Below are 24,580 nucleotides of genomic sequence, written 5' to 3'. Positions count from 1 at the left end.
GTATGAATATGTAAATAGTAAACCCATAGTGTCTTACCAGTAATATGATAAGGTCTTTCTGTATCAGTAGTTTGATAAGAAGTTGTTTCAGTAGGGAAATATGAATTTGGAGGAGCATTATCTTCAAAAGGATCTGTTTCAATTTTTTCTGAATCTAAAAAATAAATTCATTTGTTATTCTTTAATATATGTCAATTCTGTTATAATATGCATTACACTCATATTGAAATGTAGAGTTAACAATGTAAATATGCTAAATAAAAAAGGTTGCATGTCTTATGTACCATAGAAATTACCACTGCATATTGAATTTATTTCACTGTGTCAGTTTATCTTTGCATTTCTTTTGAAAAAATAAATAAAATAACGCTTGTCTAATTACATGGTCAAATATGCAGTAGATTTTAGGCACCACACCCTTATGAACAAAATTGATTTTTTTTTATTTAACAAGGGGAGACAAGAACTTGATCTGATATCCGATACTAATCCAAATTATTTAAATTGTGAGGTGTTATTCAAGGTTAACTTACACTACTAAGCTAAAAACTGAGCTGTTTACAGAAATCTTATAATTATTCTCTATCAGTTCTATGAAATGGACTGCTATACAAAATGTGTAAAGTCCAAAACAATTTTACTTTTTCACAGAATATTAGGAAAATTTTGATACAACAGTGATACATTACTGTTTTTACTTTGTATTATTTTAATTTTTTATGTTAATTTTTTTACTACATGTACCTCTTTAACTGTTTTAAATTCTGTTAATGATAAATTGAACTATATGATTATAAATTAAGTATTTGTGATTGTATTGTATGTGAGGGACTCCTGGAGGATTAGCTTTTTGCAACTAACTGTTTTTACTCTTTTAAAATAAAGAATTGGTAATTATTATGATTATGTTATTGTGAAATGTATTTTACCAATATAGAAAATGAAATACTTTATCAGGTGATATTTTTTTAACAGATTTTAGTAGTTGTCAACCAATGAGAAATCATGTAATGACAGAATGCAACATGTAAATTCCTTTTTGCCAGTCTTAGTTTAAACATATTTATTTATAGTGGGTTGGGAAACAAGTTTTGCAACTTATATTAATCCCTTTCCACTTTGCCAGTCTTGTCAGGCCACCCTTTTCTTGTCCTATTGTTATAATATCTATTCATTCCTTTTTGTCAGTCTTGTCAGGCCACCCTCTTCTTGTCCTATTGTTATAATATCTATTAATTTTGAATTTCAATTCAAAGGTCACCTCTGATACACAACAGCCAGTATGGATTTTGCTTTTTCAACCGGCACACTGTGGACAGCCTACCAGTGCCCACTCTAGCTATAATCTCTTTTTTTGAAAAAATATTGAATACAAATGCTTATCTGCTTTTTTCGATTGATTATACTTGCAAATCTTTTGATTAAACAAAAGAAATTGAATGCCCACTCCTATGGGTGGGCAGAGTGGACAAGCCAGAAATTCTTCCCACCCGGTGCCCACTCCCACTGTGGACAGGTTGACAAAACAAAATCCACCTGAGCTGTAATGTATATGGTTAGTTTTCTACAGTTCTACAAGTGACTTGGAGTTTAAATTTGACTTTTATTTTTATAAAGTTTATGTGATGCTTCATAGAAATCTATATTCAAATAATTAACACATAAGTATTATACCATGTTTCTTTCTCCTGTTACTGTAAGCAATGAATGCCAGTATTCCTACCAGCAGTAAACCAAGAATTATACCAAATACAACAGCTACAACCTTCTCTGCATTGGGTGAGTCTGTTCCACCGTCTGACCCACCAACAACTGGTGACAGTGTATTGGTACTGGTTGGAAAGCTGGTATCTGAACCAGTGACAGTATTCGTGGTGGCTAGAGTAGTAGAAGTAGTAGTTGTAGTAGAAGTGGTCGTAACAGATGTGCTTACTATATATAGTGCAAAACGAGAAAAAAAAACTGCTTTAGCAAATCTACATACAAAGGTAATTATATAATAAACATATCTATTGATTTTTACAAATAAAAAAGAAGATGTGGTATGATTGCCAATGAGACAACTCTCAACTAGAGACTAACATGGCACAGAAATTAACACCTATAGGTCACTGTACAGCCTTCAACAATGAACAAGCCCATACTGCATATCTGTAATATATGATTACATAGCTGTAATTCTCTTTCTTGAATACCCCAACATATCATGTTTAGTCTTACTGGTAAATTATTAAACCAGGGATATCGTTACCATAAATTACTGAAAACCTTTACTAAATTTTTCCATAGATATAAAGATTTGGTTTTGAAGTTTGGATGTACCTGTAGAAAACTTATTTCAAACAGGATAGCACATCCTCATTTTTACGGAAATGTTGTTAACTGTGCCCGGAAATTTAGAAATGATCCATGTAAACTTGTCGCTCCTTTAAAAAAACTTATTCTAAAAGGTTACCTATTCAACACCGTAATAAGATCATTGAATATTGTTTTTATTGGAATAAATATTGATTTTGTTATCAGTAGATTAAAAGGTAACTAAATTTTACTAGTATGTTATATATATACATATTCATGGATCTACAATCTGTCGATACCTGTAACTTGGCATTGCACAAGGTCATGTTTTTCTCTGGCTGTTTATGATGTCTTTACACTAAATCCATTGGATGTTGGATGTGTACGGATTGATAGTTTAGTCTTAGATGCATGATTATTTTATTAGTTGTTAGTGGCTTTGAACTAGCTGTCAGATAACTGCGAGTACTCTCAGATCTGTTCATTGTGTCTTTTTGTGTCGGGATGTATAAGTACCCGGCCACGTCCACTTATATTTTTGTCCATCTGATGAGTTAACCCTTTTTCAACTGATTTTTATAGTTCGTTCTTGTGTTGTACTGTAATACCACTGTCCCAGGTTAGGGGGAGGGTTGGAATCCCGCTAACATGTTTAACCTGCCACATTATTTATGTATGTGCCTGTCCCAAGTCAGGAGCCTGTATATTCAGTGGTTGTCGTTTGTTTATGTGTTACATATTTGTTTTTCGTTCATTTTTTTACATAAAGAAGGCCGTTAGTTTTCTCGTTTGAATTGTTTTACATTGTCTTATCGGGGCCGTTTATAGATGACTATGCGGTATGGGCTTTGCTCATTGTTGAAGGCCGTGCGGTGACCTATAGTTGTTAATGTCTGTGTCATTTTGGTCTTTTGTGGATAGTTGTCTCATTGGCAATCATACCACATCTTCTTTTTTATATTTGATCTAATTATACAGGCTACACATCCTTTTCCCCCTAGTACCAAATGAACATGATGGTTTGTTTTTTTTACATTTCAGACAATCAATTAAAACTTATACTTCAATGTACCAATATATAAATTGTTGTATTCTTGAATTATCAAAAACATATAAGAGTTACTTGTATATTCACTCCTTATAAAGATGTAGAAGAAAACAAGAACAATGATTGGTTATTTTTGTATGAGTTCCCTTGTATTAGAAGTATCTGAGGTATCAGTATTAAAGATTAAGACTATAAAACACTACCCAAAGTATATAACATTAAAATCTTAGATGTCATTGTTTTTTTTATAGTGACAACTTTGTCATTTTAAAGTGTCAGCTAAGTTTACATTTGTAGCTGTAAAAGGTAAACTGTACTTCTATGTAATACAGCTTCAGTTAAATGATAGAATGATTCTGTTTTATAAAAAGCTTTGTGAAGGACAACATCAAATGCATGATTTCTTATCCTAGTCACCTGACTATCACTTTTGGTGGTTAGATTTTAATTTTGTCTGCTGAACACCAAATTTTTTTTTTAAACTGATCATTATTATGAGTAAGAAAAAAAATCTTCAAATCTACTTACAGTTCTCTATAATGATTGGCCTAGTAGTTGTTCTAGCACATGATACACACACATCATTACTATTCCAACAAAAACACTTTTGAAAGGTACTCTTGGGTTCAACCTGTAGAAAAAAATTGTTTTTTTAAAAGGGAATGGTATTGCAACTTATAATTTTCACAATTAGCTTTTTGCTTCTTTATCAACACTATTTATTTTGCATATTCCTGTTTATTTTTCATGACAGAGATTTCTTTATAAACAAAAAAGTGTGTCTAGAGTATATGGATGCCCCACTCGCACTATCCTTTTTTATGTTCAGTGGACTGTAAAAATTGAGGTGAAAAACTCTAATTTAGCATTAAAATTAGAAAGATCATATCATAGGGAACATGTGTACCAAGTTTCAAGTTGGTTGGACTTTAACTTCATCAAAAACTAGATTGACCAAAAAACTTTAACCTGAAGTGGGACAGATGGACAGATGGACGAACATAATTTTTATAACTTACTTTCACTTTATATCTCCCTGGTGGTACATCATGAAAATAATATTCATACTGAAATTAAAATATTTCTTTAAATTAGCACTTCCATGTACAATATAACTTTATAACACAGATGTTTTTTTTATTCATTTATATTATGTAAGCATACTAATGGCTTGAAAATTGTGTAAATAATTCAGTTTGTCAAGTAATGTTGTAACTAGAGGCTCTAAAGAGCCTTTGTCGCTCACCTTGGTCTATGTGAATATTAAAAAATGGACACAGACGGATTCATGACCAAATTGTGTTTTGGTGATGGTGATGTGTTTGTAGTTCTTACTTTACTAAACATTCTTGCTGCTTACAATTATCTCTATCTATAACAGTACTTTCTGTGGAAAATGTTATTGAAAATCTTCAAATTTTAAGAAAATTGTTAAAAATTGACTATGAAGGGCAATAACTCCTTAGGGGTCAATTGACTATTTTGGTCATACTGACTTATTTTTAGTTCTTACTTTGCTGTACATTATTGCTGTTTACAGTTTATCTCTATCTATAATAATATTCAAGATAATAACAAAAAAACAGCAAAATTTCCTCAAAATTACCAATTCAGGGGCAGCAACCTAACAACTGATTATCCAATTCATCTGAAAATTCCAGGGCAGATAGATCGTGACCTGATCAACAATTTTACTTCCTGTCAGATTTGCTCTTAATGCTTTGGTTTTTGAGTTATAAGCCAAAAACTGCATTTTACCCTCATGTTATATTTTTAGCCATGGCGGCCATCTTGGTTTGTTGGCCAAGTTACCGGACACATTTATTTTAATTAGATACCCCAATGATGATTATGGCTAAGTTTGGTTAAATTTGGCCCAGTAGTTTCAGAGGAGAAGATTTTTGTAAAAGATTACTAAGATTTACGAAAAATGGTTAAAAATTGACTATAAAGGACGCCAAGTGATTGGAAAAGCTCACTTTGCCCTTTGGGCCAGGTGAGCTAAAAAATAACTATATCTGACATTTACCCAACAATAGGTTGTTCAATTAGCCTGAAAATTACATAGCAGATAGATCTTGACCTTTTCATCACTTTAACTCCCTGTCACTTTTGCTCTTACTGATTTAGTTTTTGAGATATAAGCCAAAAACTGCATTTGACCATTATGTTCTATTTTTAGCAATGGCGACCATGTTGTTGATAGATCAAAACTTCGGATACAATTTATAAACTAGATACCCTAAGGAACATTCAGTTAAAGTAGTTTCAGAGGAGAAGATTCTTGAAATAGTTTACGACGACGGACGACGACGGACTCCAAGTGATGGCATAAGCTCACTTGGCCCTTCGGGCCAGGTGAGCTAATAAAAAGTGAGCTACCTATACAGCTCATTTTAGACTTTATAAATGAAAGGAGATTTGGGGTATACTAGTATGTTAATCCCCAAATGAGACCCCCTTTAGTATCTCACTTTTTCTCTCTCTCCCAGAAATCCTGCTGACTGAATCAATGAATCTCATGAAGGAAAAAATTAATAAATGAATATATCTGATCCTAAAATCTGTAAAGGCCAAACAAATAAAGAACAAACAGATAATTCTTCTGAAGGATATCGACTCTTATTACAAAGGATATAAAACCTCTCCCCAGAATCAGAACCTGTTCTCTTTGGCATTTAAATTTTTGCAACTTGCTATTATATTATCATGATTATTGCACTGGGACGATTCAAAATATCAAACTCTCATATAAGGTTACAAGAGCCAAATTATTGGTAATGCCTTTTCCATAGGGTACCACTGGTGTTCCCTATTTTATTTCTCGAAGACTACACAAACTAGATATAAACAGGTAGCAGTTCGCATTACTACAAATGCCAGTGTTGCATAACACTCAAAAAATATATATGATCATGTGTCAAAAATTGACCTAAAATGCAGTTTAAAAAGATCGTCTATTTTTTTCGGTTAATGAAAAAGGCATATTTTTAATGGCCCTAACGTTCAGATGGAAAATATTTTCTATACTTTGTTAAAGGGAATTTGATTTTCACAAATTTTTAAAACTTATTAGATAAGCTTTCGATTCAAGTAATTCCAATCCTGCAGTATCTTCCAATCAGAACCCTTACAGGATTCTATTCTTGAGTACCATCTTGGGGTAAAAAGCTTGCCGGTAAAATGTAAACAAATAATTGCGCTCTTGTAACCTATAAATAGATACTGATTCCAGAGAAAGCTTTCAGGTTTGAAATAATTACCTGTGATATTGTTACATCTTTGACAACCTTCACATCATTGTTACTTTGATCGAGTTCCCACAATTTAATAACAAACTGTGTAAAATTATATTGTTGAGGAGGCTCTACAAAGCGTATATATATCAACTTGTCAATACTACTAGGATAAAAACTTATAGTTGTAATCCAATCGGCTGAGGGTTTACTTAAATCTGAAAAGAAAAAAAATATGTTTGATTAGAAAGCTCATTATAAACTAGATGTGTCAAAGTGACATGAATGGCCCTGTCTCAAAAAGTTGAAAAATCTGCAATTTAAATAACACATGTGGACACAAACATGATGGTTGTATCACATTTCAAAAAACAGCTCAAAGTCTGGAGGCGTATAGAAAAAGAGTTCGTATAACTGTGATTTTCAACAATTTTCAAAGTTGTAAACCCTTAATTTTGGCAAAAATTAGCGGAGCGGAATGAAGCTTAAACTTGAATTGTAACTAATCATGGTTAGCTCACATACCAAAAATCAGCCCAATATCTAAAAGCATTTAGAAAAAAGGTCCGTATAACTGAAATTTTCAAAAATTTATCAAAGTCCAAAGCCTGAAATTACTGCAAAAACTAGCCGAGCGGAATGAAACTTAAACTTGATCTGTAACTTATCATGAGTAACTAACATACTAAAAATCAGCCCAATTTCTGAAAGCATTTAGACAAAAAAAGTCCATATACATGTAACCGTGATTTTCAACAATTTAACAAAGTCCATAGCCCGTAATTTCGGCAAAAACTAGCGGAGCAGAACAAAACTTAAACTTGATCTGTAACTCATCTTGGTTAACACACATGCCAAAAATCATCCCAATATCTAAAAGCTTTTAGAAAAAAGTCCGTATAAATTACTGTGATTTTCAACAATTTATCAAAGTCCAAAGCCTGTAATTTCGGCAAAAATTAGCGGGGCAGAACGAAACTTAACCTTGATCTGTAACTCATCATGGTTACCTCACATACCAAAAATCAGCCCAATATCTGAAGGCGTTTAGATAAAAACTCTGTAAAATGGTTTGTTGCAGAATGACTGAATGACAGAATGACGGAATGACAGAATGTTGGAATTACGGAATGACAGAATTACGGAATGACAGAATTACGGAATGACAGAATTACCAAATAACGGAACGACAGAATTAGGGAATTACAGACTTTATTGCGGGTCCATAAAAATTACACTATAAAAAATGCATAAGAACTGCTCTAACACTTTCTCAAGTTGCATGTCTCCTACAAATGGCCTCATAAATTCATTACCCACTTCATTTTTACTAGTAATTTCATCCCCTTACAATAAATGCATAAATATCAACAAAAAAAATTGAAAGTTATACACTGTTCACACTATAACCACTATATTGGTAGACAACGAATATTGAAAGACAATAACTGTGTCTGCAGTATCGACCAATCAACAAACCAAATAAAAAACGAAGATGCTTGAGTTGTCTTGCTTTAAATAGCATACCTTAACTTGTAAATCAAAGTAACAACAAAGCACCTGTTTCAAGTCATCATTGTAGAGCTCAGAACACCAAAAAATACTGAGAGGCTACACAGAAGTGATCAATGATCTGGTATTTGTGTACACTTTTTTTGTAAGGGCTTATATCTGTTGATGATCAATTTAATGTACCAAGAAAGATAACTCTAGTGACTTTGTAAAGAACTCTTTTGTTTTTAAGATGCTTATAGTCATTGCAATAAATATAAGGCATGCCTAAAATAATGGTGTAACTAACATGTGTTAACAATATCTACATTAGAAATGACATGTGCCAATGATAATATGTACCACTGAATACTTAATATTGACTTAACCTTAGGGGTTATACTTAAACTGTTCGAATCGCAAACTTAATCATGTAAAAATATATATGCAAAAGTTTCAAAGTCAATCGACCCTGAATTAGAGGGCTGGACCAAATGATCTCCATGGCTATGAGATTTGCCAATTCTTAAACAAATGCATACCAGATATCATTCATTTCTCCTTAAATTGAACTTTCATATACTAATACATTTGTGATGCAAACTCTAGAAACAGCATGCCGTTCTAGACTTAGTTGAGGCTAAACAAAATCTCCAATCTAATTAAAATTAGATCTCCGCAGTGACCAATCATAAAAAGTGAGTGAGCATGAAGATTCAATTTTAGTTAGATAGCAAAAGCTCCAACCTGACTGACTAAAACTAAATGTAGATGCAGACTCAACAAAAAGTTTTCTTTCCTTTGACTGTAAACAGTGTAAGATCCTATGGTTTACTTACCAAATCTAGGATTCATTGTAACAGTCTTTGTTATAGACATCCCATCAAGTTCATTCTCTGGTGGCTTGGGAAGGCTAAACACTTCAAAATCAAAGAATGTTTCGATCTGTACAATTATGGCCCAGATTTTAAACTGTATTTCTCCCTAAAAAATTTAAATAGAAACGTAACCACATGTACAATATATATATATTGGATACTCATAATCTTGAAAACTACTCAAGTCTTGATTTTATTTGTTTATACATGTAGAAGTATAATTTAAGCCAAAGTCATAGGATAGAAATTCTTGAAGACATGATGAATACTTCTGAGAAATTTTATAAGACTCTATATTCATAATTAATGGTCAGTTGAAAATGATCCATACTAAGTTTAAGAATATTAGTCTGAGAATAAGGTTAACAATTTACTGAAATATCATAAAAAAATAGATAAAATTAATCATGCTTGGCCCATATAGACATTTAGTCAACTAAGAGTCTTTAACTTACATCTTTTGTACTGGCATTCAACAGAGAACCATTAAAAGAGAAAACAAAACATCTAGTTTCATCTGGATTGGTTGTTCTTCCTATCAGCTCAAATCCTTTCACAGTCTTGAAACTTGCTAAAATTATAAAAAAATAATGTTAATTTAATCAAAATAAGATAATAAAATATTACTGATAGATACAACAAATATTTCATATATTTCAAAGGAGTATTCCTTCCATAATTTATTTTTTATTGTTTATATCTCATTAAGGATGTAAACCTCTGAGGAGCCAATTTTTTAAGAATTAAACCTTTTTTCTTAACCTGATTTTTGGGTTTATAAGACTAATTGGTGAAGAAAAAATCATATTGATGGTGCGCTTCTTTTTTTGCTACGGCCCTTTGAAAATGCCCAATTTTAATGATTTTCCCATTTTTCATCAATTTTTACCTATTTTTGGGCTATTATCGTGAAAAAAAATCACAGTTCCACAATTAAACTTGAAGTGGACCAATCTGAATAAATTTTACTTAAAACAAAAATGTGTCCAAAGTACACTATCATTTTCCATGTTCAATGGACCGTGAAATTGGATAAAAAATATAATTAGGCATTAAAATTAGAAAGATAATATCATAGGGAACATGTGTACTAAGTTTCAAGTTGATTGGACTTAACTTCATCAAAAACTACCTTGACCAAAAACTTTAACCTGAAACATGCACTTTCATTTTCTATGTTCAGTGGACCATGAAATTGGGGTCAAAAGTTTAATTTGGCTTTAAAATTAGAAAAATCATATCATAAGGAACATGTGTACTAAGTTTCAAGTTGATTGGACTTCAACTATATCAAAAACTACCTTGACCAAAAACTTTAACCTGAAGCGGGACAGACGGACGGTACAACGAACGGACGAACGGACGCACAGACCAGAAAACATAATGCCCCTCTACTATCGTAGGTGGGGCATAAAAAACTATAGGTAGGTGTTATATAAGAAATTTGTATCATATTTTGATGCTTTTTTGTGTAAAATTTACCATGCTGTCAATTTTGTATTTTTGTGAGTTTTATCAGTTTAAAGAACAAAATGCAAATTATTTCAACGTTTTTGTTATAAATGATTGAAAAAATATATATCTAAGAAATTTGAAAAGACCAAAATTATATGGGATGTACATGATTCTTGTAAAATAATTTTTTGTGTCCCTCACCCATTTTCTCAAAATTTTGGCTGAAAATACTGACTTGATTGGTTGTAAAATTTGAAAACTGGATTACTCAAAAACCATTCATTGTAAATACTAAATTTTTTCACAGAGTTATGTTTAATTATAATATTTTTAAAATTCATTGATATTTTCCACTTGTATCACATGTTTTGGAAATAATTCAAGAACGAGACTGAAACTATTCATTTTTTAAGAAACAGATGCAAATGTAACATATTTTGTTTGCTCACTTTTCAAAGATGACTTTTAGAGGACGTTGCATGGTGACATTTATGTAGAATTTACTTTGTTACGTTACAGTGGAATAATAAATAGTTCTAAAAATTTATGAAATTTCTTGTTGTTTTAATGAGTATAACTGACAGATACCAGATCTTCTTAAGTTAAAATATATCACTCAAAGAAAAAGTTGAGGATTTTTTTAACTAAACATTACCCAACTTAAGAACCCCTCAATATATATATCTTGACACAATAAGTTTTCACAGCTTGTAACTGATAAAACAATAAATATCATACCATTTGGTGGAACTTTGAATGTAACATTTACTCCAGGATACATATAATGTTTGCCTGAAGTTTTGTCCGTCCATTTTTCTTCAATTGGTATCAAATCAAATAAACTAGGTTTGTCTGGATAAAGTCCATCTTCTCTCTGGTAGAGTTCTGGAAAATACGCTGATAAACTTGCACAATCTACAAAATATACATATAACATTCATTTTTTTTTTAAATATAAAAGTAATATCTATAGTTACTATGTTAATTACTTTGTATTTGAGACTCTCTCCTCATGACAGTAATTTTGTTGTTCATAAGTTGTCCAGAGTTACAAATAGAAGTACTTAACTTTGATATCTTCATTGACCACATGTTCAACAATTTAGATTTTCAGTGGTGTATTTCAGACCATAACATATCAGTATCTTTAAACCTAACAGCTAAGGTGAAATAGTTTCAGCACCCATGGTTTGTTTCTTTCTTTTAGTAAATGGAAACCACAAATGAAGGAAAAGAAAGACAAAACAAAAATTTTCATTGGGTTTTAAAGAAAACTTTGACAAATGATTTTTTCAAAATTATTTTGAAATCTAACCTGCAGCAAAGTAATAAAACTTAACTTGAACATATCTTTCAAATTTAGCTTCAATTGGTTCAGCCAAAGGCCAAACAGAATGGTGGAAAAAGCACCCTTTGGTCCAAGTGAGCTAAATAAACTGCTTTGCTGAGCCCAGCTGGATTCGCCCTCAGAGGTCCAACCCTGAACAGTTGGGGCAAAAATGGACACAATATTTAAGCTTGATACAGATCTGAATTTGGATTGAAATTTAATATTTGACATATTATAGGTTTCAGAATAAATGTATGTAGTCAAAGAACTTGAAATTGGATATATGAATTGAATTTATATTCAATTAAAGATTTCTTGCTGTTGTGTAATAAACTGTGCTGTTGGACAATACTGTAAATCTGTTGTCAGACTATAAACAAATAAAGTTCAATTTCATCTTAATGTCATATTAGAATTGTATGAAAATCAATAGGGAGATTACATCAATAGCTATGAATAATTTACCACAGTTTCACCAGAACTGCTGAAAGCATTTTTGAGTTTTTGTCCAAAAACCTGAAAATACCCCCTTTTTTAATGGATAAAACCACATAACTCAGAAATTTAAAATCTAAAATTCATAAAATTCTAAAGGGAGATTACATCAAAAGATTTTAACAATACACCACAGTTTCATGAGAACTGCTGAAAGCATTTTTTGGTTATTGTCCGAAAACTGGAAAATCACCCTTTTTTATGAACTAGGAAACCATAAATCTGAAATTTATAAAAAATGAAAGGGAGCTCACTTCAATATATATAAACAATTCACTAAAGTTTCATGTATATTGGTTGAAGCGTTTTTGAGTTAATGTCTGACATGTTGACGACTGACTGACGGACTGACTGACAGACGTTCAAAGATATATTTACCAAAATATGTCACGTAACCAGGCATATAAAGACTAATGCTCTAGCTGGATAAGCATTCCAAGTCACACATTATTAGATATTTAGCATGCTACACATTAAACTATTGTTTTCTACAATGGATTTCGACTCAATCTTTTGTTAATATATTAACTGGTATTTTTTTTTTATAAATTATGCCTTAATTTTCCTCAAGTAATCTTTATGGTTTAAATTGGTCCTTTTCTTTAGATTTTTTCTTTCAACTCTTTCATGCCTTTAACTAAACAATTAAATAATTGCTTCTACCTGGGTAATTAAGTACAAACAGCAAAAATAGCATGCTTCAAAACCAATTAAGTAATTGGTCTTTAATTTTGCAATAGTACATATCGGTATTTATTTTCTTTCCTCTAAGGTGAAAATCTGTAAACATTTGCATTAATAAATGCAGTCCCTTAATTAAATCTAAATCATGCAGAAATATGCTAATCATGAAATAATTAAGTCATGACTTCCAATACAGAACTAACTCTGCATTGTGAGCAAAAATTGAAAAGATATTAAGCATAATGCTTAAGAAATTTCCTCTAATCCTACTTTTTTTCATTAATTCGATATAAGAAGATGTGGTATGAGTGCAAATGAGACAACTCTCTATCTAAGTGACAAGTTGTAAAAGTAAGCTATAATAGGTCAAAGTACAGTCTTCAATACAGAGCCTTGGCTCACACCGAACAGCAAGCTGCACATATATATATATAATATAGGTAACACACGGCCAGCGAAAGCTCTTTTAATTGAGAGCCCAGGTGGTCGTGTGGTCTAGCGGGACGGCTGCAGTGCAGGCGATTTGGTGTCACGATATCACAGTAGCATGGGTTCGAATCCCGGCGAGGGAAGAACCAAAAATTTGCGAAAGCAAATTTACAGATCTAACATTGTTGGGTTGATGTTTAGACGAGTTGTATATATATTATATAATCTATAAAATTTAAAAGAAGTATAAACTAATAGCAATATAGGATAAATAAAATTCATTAAAGAGTTAAAATCATAAACTAAATTTTATGCTCCCACAGACCAGAAAATATTAACAGCACTAATTTATTCTTAAACAATATCAATAAATGTACAAAACATGTAAAGATCACTGAGTTGTGAAAAACAGATATCTTTGATGTGTTGCATTTAATAATTTAAGATATGGAACAGTAAATTAGGGTGTCACAAATTTGAATAATTGTACATTTAATAAATATTGGAAAATAATGTAACCGTTTTTTTATTCCCTTTAAAGTAGGTTGTAGAAATTTAACTGAGATACCCATGGCCACTAATGTGGAACATATATAAAATTGATGAAAAAGTTTTCAAAAAATTTTTATGTATTGTATCCACATAATTACTGTTGCTAGAAGAACAGATTTCCATTCTAACAATTCAAAACAACAATTTTCAGAGCACTGCATTCAACATACATTGTGTCCAGTCAGAAAAACAGTAATTAAGCTTACTGTTATAAATTGTGACAAACATTTAAATTGGTCTAATGAATTTTCAAATCAAATTGGAAAATATCTTTCTGTTGTAATTTAAAAAATCATCAAACAACAGGAACAAAGTTAAATTTAATCGTAAATTTATATGACATGACTATATGATATATCAGATCAATTGCTTTAAGAATTACAGAACAAAGTAAAGAAAACTGATATGCAATTTCTCAAGTGCCACATCAATGTCCACAAAAAATTCACTCTTTTAGAAGTAAAAAAATTGAATTTAACAAGTAACTTTGAGTGTTGAATACATGTATTTACCATACATGTTAATTAAACATGACTATATATATTAAGTTTGGTTTCAATCTAAAGAAAGGTTTGTTAATAATTATTATTCATTTACCTGAACCTACAGCACTAATTTCAGTTATTTCTAAGTAACATTAACCTTGATCTTGGATACAATTACATAATAAATTATTTAAAACACAGAATTATGTCTGGCCTGTATAACCTAATCACAAACTTTTAACAATATTGTTGTCACTACTTGCCCTGAAAAAGCCCCTGATGCCATAAACATCCTACTTAAAGTTCTTGGCAATGCTTTAATATAGCAGTGCATTGATCAAAGGAGCTTTAAGCAACCATCAATCAATCCATCAATAAATCTACTGAAGGTAGGGGCATCAATTTCTGTTTACAATATTGTTTTTGCTGGTCCTGTGCAAGAAAGCTTGTTGGTCACATATTCTTTGGTCTTCTTTCCATCATGAATAGATGTATTATCTTTGATAATATTTTAAATATGTATTCACAACTTTAATAGACGGTGGGATATTTAGAGCTTGTCTATACATTTTTCTACTTTTGCATAAGGTCTATGTGTTAGATATAAGAAGATGTGGTATGACAGCCTTTGAGACAACTCTCCATCCAAGTCACAATTTATAAAAGTAAACAATTATAAGTTGAAGTACAGTCTTCAACATGGAGCCTTGGCTCACACCTAACAACAAGCTATAAAGAGCCACAGAATGACTAGTGTAAAACCTTTCAAACAGGAAAACCAAAAGTTTAATCTATAAAAAAAAAAAAAAAACGAAAATACTTATGAACCACATCAACTAACAACAACAACTGATAACTCATAAATGCCTCTAGTTTTTGTGTTGTTTGGTTGTTGTCTTATCTATATATATATAACTCATCCCTATTTCAGTTATTATGGTAAAATTATTTCAATGATGTTGTAATAAGACTGAATAGTTGGTTGTTTTTTTTCATTTTTAAAAGATTTTAATATGTAGATCAAAATAAATAAAGTTCTGACAAGAGATTTTAAAACTCATCATCAAAGGAAATAAGTAAATCATTGAATATTGTTTTTATTGGTATAAATATTGATTTTGTTATCAGTAAATTAAAAGCTAACTAAATATTACTAGTATGTTATATACATATACACATTCATGGATCTACAATCTGTCGATACCTGTAACTTGACATTGCACAAGGTCATGTTTTTCTCTGGCTGTTTATGATGTCTTTACACTAAATCCACTGGATGTTGGATGTGTATGGATTGATAGTTTAGTCTTAGATGCATGATTTGTCTTATTAGTTGTTAGTGGCTTTGAACTAGCAGTCAGATAACTGTGAGTATTCTCAGATCTGTTCCTAGTGTCTTTTTTTTGTCGGAATGTACAAGTACCCGGCCACATCCACTTGTATTTTTGTCCATCTGATGAGTTAAGCCTTTTTCAACTGATTTTTATAGTTTGTTCTTATGTTGTACTGTTATACCACTGTCCCAGGTTAGGGGGAGGGTTGGGATCCTGCTAACATGTTTAACCCGCCACATTATTTAAGTATGTGTCTGTCCCAAGTCAGGAACCTGTAATTCAGTACATGTAGTTGTCATTTGTTTATGTGTTACATATTTGTTTTTCGTTCATTCTTTTATATAAATAAGGCCGTTAGTTTTCTTGTTTGAATTGTTTTACATTGTCTTATCGGGGCCTTTTATAGCTGACTATGCGGTATGGGCTTTGCTCATTGTTGAAGGCCCTACGGTGACCTATAGTTGGTAATGTCTGTGTCATTTTGGTCTCTTGTGGACAGTTGTCTCATTGGCAATCATACCACATCTTTGTTTTTGTAAAGCTTCAATTCTATCCATACACCTTTGTCATATGTATAAATGCTTTACTCAAACAAATTATATTTCTACAAATGTTTGCATTGCATACAGTTTGAAACGCTATTTATCAATCAAATTTCTTACTAAAATTCAATTAACTTTTCATTTTATTTGAATACATCTCACAAAATAAAAGACTGGTCTATTCCAATTCATCAAAAAGTATACCAAGAAAAATTAATTCTCTATCCTATTTCTACGAAAGCTTAACAATGTTGAAAATAGGCACCAGTAACCTACAAGTTTGTGTCATTCTGCATCAGTACATATTTGTTGACTCCAAAAACATTCAAATGTTTACTTTAAATGATTCTTTTACTTGTAGCTACGTTACTGAGAAATGAACTCTCATATTTCAATGCCATACAGTGCCCTATAGTTATTAATTTCTGTGTCCTTTGGTCTCTTGTGGAGAGATGTCTCATTGGCAATCACACCACATCTTCTTTTTTCTTTTTCTTTTTTTTTTTTTTTTTTTTATTAATATCAGACTGAGAATGAGAAGTGAAGATAAACTTAACTAGGGTCAATAAAGTAAGAAAGGTAACTTACAGTGATCCAATTCAGCTGGATGCTGACCTACATGTATTCACTAAAATACATATTTAACATGTAAGATTAGGTAATCCTAGTATAAATAGATGTATATAAAATGTAAATCACATAGTATGAACATCTCTTCAGTGTTATAATTACCTTGTTTAGTGCTGTAAGACACATCACATCCAATGCCAGCCTGTAATTACATAATTAAAATTAGTTATAAATTAACTTATTCTCTCTTTATTAAAGCTAAAAAAAATGTATATTGTGTTTACTCTCATCAAATTTCACAAGTTTGTCTCAGAAAAGAGATTTTTTTATAATGCTAAAGAGATTTTAAAAACATATTTGTAAACCCAGTAAAGGGTCAACATAAAGGTAATGTATGTTTTGGGTTTCCTTCTTGAGATTAACAGGGTAGGAAGGATCATTTGTAAGTTGGTGGGCATTTTTTTATTTTATTTTACTCTATTGTTTAACCTTGAATGTATGGGGGAGACCTGCAAGTCTCTAGCAATTCACTATTGATTAAAACTTATTGGTAAGCATTGCAAGGCATACCAAAAAGAGTTAGTAGGTCATTTTCAATAATGAAGACCTAATTATTCGTTTACACAAGTGCTAAAATGCTAATAGAGAAAAGACAATTAATAAAAGGTCATACTTTTTAAAAATAAAAAAAATATTTAATTACAATCAATGTATATGTACGTGTTGATGCATCATTATCATAGAGAGGTCAGTTAATATTGAATATTATGTAAAACTAATGTAAAAGAAATATACATGTACTGTAGTTAGACATTAGTTAGTTCTCCAGTACTCTTTATTTGAGTTTGATAATTTGAAATGGTTTTAATGGACAATGATTCAATTTTGATTTTTAGTACATGTAATGGGATTAAAAGCATTGCAACCTTAACTAATTGAAATTTGTCAAATATTACAAACAATTTGTATATCTCAATTTTTATGAAAATAAGATGTTGTATGATTGCTAATGAAACAATTCTTCACTAAGACTAAATGACATTGAAGTTAAGCAACTATAGGTCCCCATAGGATCTTCAAAAATAAGCAAATTCCATACTGCGTAGCAAGCTATAAAAGCTTTAAGGCCAAGAAATTACAAATGTAAAACAATTCAAGCAAGAAAATTCAAGGCCTAATTTATGTACAAGACAAAATACAAATGAAAAACAAATATGATATACAGTAACAAACGATAATCACTGAATTATGATTGTTTTATTGTCTCAAAATGTGAAAAATTACATACATGTATTTGTTTAAAAAATAGGTATGTTGCCATTATGAGACATACAGTAAAAGCATATCCTGTTTCATACTGACATAGAACTAATACATATATCATAAATTTACTGTAAGACTAACGATCTTGTTTTTATTTCAAATCTTATTTTCATGATACTTCCTTATTAGTCTAGAGCTTATGCGATAAGTTTAAAAAAACAACTGCTAATGACTCTAATTCTGATTTCTGTTTCCTTTACATATTCAAAATAAAGTCCCTTCACCAAATGGAGTCAAGTGGCGAAGCTAAAATGCCACTTATAACGTTAACTTTTCAGCAAAGAAGGAAGAAAAACACACTTCAGATACAACGTTAATTGGATTAAGCATTTAATGCTCCTTATGTTCTGGAGCATCCAATCGTAGGTGGCAACACAAATGTCAATAAATCTCCTTGTCGCAAGAGTAAACAGAAATCAGAGTACAGCTAACATTATTTCGAAAAAATCTTTACATTTCAAATATCTCAGAGCAAAATATTGTATCATTATTGCTGAAAAGAATTATGTTTATTCTCATGCTTAGAGAGAAATTAATCTCTCTTAATTTGGATTTTTAATGTGCAAAATTGTAGCAGGTTTTTCTGACTTTTATTGTCAGTTAAATTGTATTAAGTGCTCGTTTATGACCAAGTGCAACATATCTCATTTCCGTCTTAATGCAAAAGATAAAGTACAGTACAACCATTTCTTACAAGAAAATAATAGCATATAAATTAACGGTTCAACAATTCCTAAAATAAACAAGAAGGAAACCAATTCATTTGGAAATATTGTTAGCAGATAAATACACTTACACAGAAGTACACAACATGTTAGCAAAATATTAACTTCAAACAAACAGTATACAAAGCAAAATCATTTCCTTAAAGATTCTGCCAGTCAATAAAAAACAATCAATCATTATATTTTACTGACAGTTAATAATGAACAGTTTCTCATAACAGAATACTGACTGTCAATAAAGAACAATCACTCATTAAAGTATACTGACAGTCAGTAGAGACAGGATACTGACAGTAAATAAATAACAACAACTCATTAAAGTATACTGACAGTCAGTAGAGACAGGATACTGACAGTAAATAAATAACAACAACTCATTAAAGTATACTGAGTCAGTAGGGAACAATCACTCATACAGTATACTGAGTACATTCATAAAGAACAATCATTCATAACAAGATACTGACAATTTATAAAGAACTATCACTCATTAAATGATACTGAAAGTCAATAAAGAACACAATAACTCATTACAGGATACTGACAATCAATAAAGAATAATCACTTATTACAGTATACTGAAAGTCAATAAAGAACACAATCACTCATTACAGGATACTGACAATTAATAAAGAATAATCACTTATTACAGGATACTGACAGTCAATAAAGAACACAATCACTCATTACAGGATACTGACAATTAATAAAGAATAATCACTTATTACAGGATACTGACAGTCAATAAAGAATAATCACTTATTACAGTATACTGGCAGTCAATAAAGAATAATCACTTATTACAGTATACTGACAGTCAATAAAGAACACAATCACTCATTACAGGATACTGACAATCAATAAAGAATAATCACTTATTACAGGATACTGAAAGTCAATAAAGAACACAATCACTCATTACAGGATACTGACAATTAATAAAGAATAATCACTTATTACAGGATACTGACAGTCAATAAAGAACACAATCACTCATTACAGGATACTGACAATCAATAAAGAATAATCACTTATTACAGGATACTGACAGTCAATAAAGAACAATCACTCATTACAGGATACTGACAATCAATAAAGAATAATCACTTATTACAGGATACTGACAATCAATAAAGAATAATCACTTATTACAGTATACTGACAGTCAATAAAGAACAATAACTCATTACAGGATACTGACAATCAATAAAGAATAATCACTTATTACAGGATACTGACAATCAATAAAGAACAATCACTCATTACAGGATACTGACAATCAATAAAGAATAATCACTTATTACAGGATACTGACAATCAATAAAGAATAATCACTTATTACAGTATACTGACAGTCAATAAAGAACAATAACTCATTACAGGATACTGACAATCAATAAAGAATAATCACTTATTACAGGATACTGACAGTCAATAAAGAACAATCACTCATTACAGGATACTGACAATAAATAAAGAACAATCTCTTATTACAGTATACTGACAATCAATATAGAATAATCATTTATTACGGGATACTGACAATTAATAAAGAACAATCACTTATTACAGGATACTGACAGTCAATAAAGAATAATCACTTATTACAGAATACTGAAAATTAATAAAGAACAATCACTTATTACAGGATACTGACAGTTAATACACAACAATCACTCATTTCAGGATACTGACAGTTAAATTAAGAACAATCACTTATTACATGATACTGACGGTTAATAAAGAACAATCACTCATTTCAGTATACTGACAGGTAATAAAGAGCAATCACTTATAACAGGCTACTGACAGTTACTTAAGAACAATCACTCATTACATAGTACTGACAGTCAAAGAACAATCACTCATTACATAATACTGACAGTCAAAGAACAGTAACTTTTTACAGGATAGTGACAGTAAATAAAGAAAGATCAATTATTGTAGACTTCTGACTGTCAATAAAGAACAATCACTAATTTCAAGATACTGACAGTCAATGAAGAACAACCATTTATTGAAGTATACAGGTAGTCATCCATTATTATTATAGTATTATGACAGTCCATATACAAACAATCATTTATTACAGGATGCTAACAGTTAGTTTGCTTTATCAATGTTGGTTAGTCCCTATAGTTATCTTTCTAAATCATAGGCGGATCTAGGGGGCCCTGAGGGACCCCGTGGGAAAAATTTGGTTGATTATATAGGGAATCATTGAAGCATGACTGGAGCGCGCCCCTTAGGAAAAGTTCTGGGTCCCTCACTGTAAATACACACATAATTCAGTACTTGAACCACTTATCTCCTTCTTCATTGTATTTATATAAGTACATATAGTTAAGGCATGTTCCACTAAAACAATATCAATGACCATACCATACATCTACGTCATATAACTTTTAAAACAAAAATTTGGTTATAACCATGTACTTTCTGTGAAAAACTTGTTTTTTCTACGTTGTATCTCTTTAAATGGACATTTCTTTAAAAACAATATATTTTAGATAAAAAGATTGATAAATTCAAAAGAAATGTTCCCCTAAAACAATAGAAATGAGACCCTCATGGGGATGTCCATGTAATCACAAACTTTTTGCCAATATAATCACATAATCATTACTTGTTTTTTTAAACAAAGGGACAAGATAATCTAATAATAAATAATACAGTCCTTTTATTAAATAATCACTTTAAAAATGGCCAAGTAATCACATAATGGAAAACCCCATGAGGGGGCTCATAAATGATGGGGTTGCACCCACTTCAAATAACTTTCAAAACAATATATACTTCATAAGAAGCTTATTGTTAATTATAAGGAGAAATGTATGAAGTGTTTTCAGCCTATTTACTTGTACTTTATTTTCTTATCTTCAAGAATAAATTTTGTTATGTAAATATTTCTTCATACTATTTCAAATATATAGGATTTGCTTACTCAAACAACAACATATTCTCATACAAGAAACAAGGTTTAAATTATTTACTTTGTGTCATTAGATATGTACTTTGTATGTTTATACTACATTGTCTACAGGTGACAAAAAGGGGGGAGGGTTGAGACCTCACAAAATATGTTTAACCCCACAGCATTTCAGCGTCTGTCATAAGTCAGGAGCCTCTGGCCTTTGTAAGTCTTGTATGTTTTTAAAATTTTGTTTCATTTACAGAAGAGGATCCAGCCATTTTTAAAAAGGGGGGGGATCCCAACTTAGAATAAAGGGGGGTTCCAACTATATTTTCCAATTCAAATACATTGATCATCCAAAAAAAAGGGTGAGTTCCAACCCCCAGAACTCCCCCTCCCTAAATCGGCCACTAATTTGTAGGTTTCAGATTTAATTTTGACATCCATTCACTTAACTTAAGCACCATTTTTATTTAGAGGCTGGCTGTTTCTGCTTTTTGGTTGGATTGTTGTCTCATTGACACGTTTCCCTGATTACCATTCTCAATTTTATTTACAGAATAAGAAAAATCTTGTTGTTTGAAACAAAATAACAACTCATACTTCCTATACAAAAAAGATTATTTCATAACACCTAAATGCACTATTAAGAGATAAAGAACAAATTGTTACACAATGTATATTATTCATATTCACAACAAAAGACTTTTGTGGATACATGTATTTGCATGAATCACCTTGACAGAACTTCCTGATTGAAAAACTTAATTGACCTGATTGTTTACACTTCACTACCTGCATTCAGACTGACATCTTTAAAGAAAATATTCAAACTAGTAACCTAAGTATTATTGGTTTTCATATCAATTGATCAGTAAACTTGATTTCAAGAGCTTTTGGGCATTTAAATTTTTATTTATTTTCAACAACCTTATTATTTAAGGCATCTAAATCTTTCAGATAAAAACATAAATTAGTTCAATATTCTTTTTAAATCGAACAAAATTCTTTTCTAAATACAAGGGAAGAAGATTTTAGTTGTCCATATATGGCAATATAAGTACAAATGTACATGTAACAAATATTTACTATTATTCTCACAGGCAATTGTCTCAGATCCCCCCCCCCCCCTTTATATACCTTAATACTTGTCTCATAATTTTGTTTTCCCTATATACCTTTACTTGTCTCGGAGTTTTTTTTCCCTATATACCTTAATACATATATGAAGGTATATATGGGGGAAAAAATCTGAGACAAGTGCCTGTGATTATTCTTTATCAGTTTATGTTTCTGTGCTAATGAAATACTACTATTAGCACTAATATATAATACCCTAAATAATTCAGTCTACATATGCTGTTGCTCTGAGATGGCTTTACCTCGTGAGTATGAGACGTGATTAAGGGGAAGACCTGAATCATTTGGGTATTACACCAACTTGCTGAGAATACTTACAATGCTTGTTTAGACTATGGACGAACAATGTAGTAAAAAACACTCTATTTATCAGCTTTCTGATGATATGGAAAAGATATATCATGTTAAAAGGAGGGGTATTTACGAAAAATCCAGGTAAGAGAATGTTAAATTTCCCAAGCCGTAAGGCGAGGGAAATTCATTCTCAAGACTGGTATATTTCGCAAATACCCCTCAAGAACATGCTATATCTGTTTAATTAAACCGAACGTTAACATTCAAAAACGCATTGATGATCGTACCGTTACAAGCGTCCAGTCGGATAGAGTATTTTTTGGCAAATATCACGGAAGAGAGGGTAAAAAAGGCATATGCTTTTTGCATATACCCTTGCAGCTTTAAAAATATTCATTTGATAAGACACGAATCCAATGTTTAAAATGTGATAAAAAATTCGCCAGCATCAGTACACTCCGCAGACACCACAAGACTTTTCATGAACCGACTGTTACAATTTTTGAATGCCTTCATTGCCCAGCTACATTCACTAGGAAACAAGCACCAGGAGAAACCAACTACAGACTTTAATGAGAAAACAGCAACACCAAAAGCCGCAGCTGACCCAATTGCCAAATGGGTTCCACCCGTAGAAGCCCAAACCAAATATGACATAACACCAAAATTTAGGATCGTGGCAGCGCCACCAAAATATACAGCTCCAACTCCACTCAAAATTCAAGAGACATCAGAGATGCCATCTATGGACATACTTAAAGAAGATCTACAACTCAGTGATTCGGAAGATTCAGATGATGATGTTATATACGTTAAAACAACAAAACCGCTAAAATATACCACCAACAGCTACGGATATCTAGTTGAAGAAATACCAACTTACCAAAGTACAAATTGTTACAAAACATACAAGGGACCAAATCAGAGTTCAAGCCAACAAACTGTATGTAATGATGAACCCACAGAAAACAACTGGATGAACCAAGTGAAAGTCCGAGGAATATACAACATTTTTACCAGTGACAAACATTAGATAAGAACATTTCAAATTTTAAAACATTTTATTATATTTTATTTTATTTTATTCTCAAAAACTGTATGACTTTATTAACATATTTCATTCTCTTTCACTAAATACATTCAACACATGTAACCAATAACAACATGGACAATAATAGAACACTATGACGTCAAATATTTGATGCCGCATTTTAGTACTTCAGAGCTTATTTTTATGTATACTATGTCCTGATGACGCTGATCTAATCGGTGAAACATGTCGACTTAATAAAAATTGCAGATAACTTAAGTGTTGTTGTCAATCTAGTGGCTATTAGATCATTTGATAACAGTAAAT

At 31.2% G+C, this 24,580-nt stretch overlaps 1 protein-coding gene across 2 annotated transcripts in view; it reads right to left on the bottom strand.

The window, feature by feature from the left end:
• LOC143067147 (uncharacterized) overlaps nucleotides 1-24,580 on the bottom strand; it is a 37,449-nt gene that overhangs the window by 6,845 nt on the left and 6,024 nt on the right. Inside the window, exons 2-10 of one of the 2 annotated variants that reach the window (XM_076240209.1) lie at nucleotides 16,990-17,029; nucleotides 11,145-11,321; nucleotides 9,407-9,522; nucleotides 8,913-9,057; nucleotides 6,610-6,800; nucleotides 4,366-4,413; nucleotides 3,875-3,977; nucleotides 1,675-1,878; nucleotides 38-154 (exon numbers count right to left, since the gene is read on the bottom strand). In XM_076240209.1, the coding sequence (XP_076096324.1) occupies nucleotides 38-154; nucleotides 1,675-1,878; nucleotides 3,875-3,977; nucleotides 4,366-4,413; nucleotides 6,610-6,800; nucleotides 8,913-9,057; nucleotides 9,407-9,522; nucleotides 11,145-11,321; nucleotides 16,990-17,029 (1,141 nt within the window). Of the gene's footprint in view, nucleotides 1-37; nucleotides 155-1,674; nucleotides 1,933-3,874; nucleotides 3,978-4,365; nucleotides 4,414-6,609; nucleotides 6,801-8,912; nucleotides 9,058-9,406; nucleotides 9,523-11,144; nucleotides 11,322-16,989; nucleotides 17,030-24,580 lie in introns of both variants that reach the window. The other variant, XM_076240199.1, reaches the window with a different exon arrangement.

This window comes from Mytilus galloprovincialis, chromosome 1, assembly GCF_965363235.1.
Source record: "Mytilus galloprovincialis chromosome 1, xbMytGall1.hap1.1, whole genome shotgun sequence".
Lineage (NCBI taxonomy): Eukaryota > Metazoa > Mollusca > Bivalvia > Mytilida > Mytilidae > Mytilus > Mytilus galloprovincialis.
The sequence above is the reverse complement of the archived record's forward strand: the minus strand, read 5'-3'. Positions and strand labels throughout refer to the sequence as shown.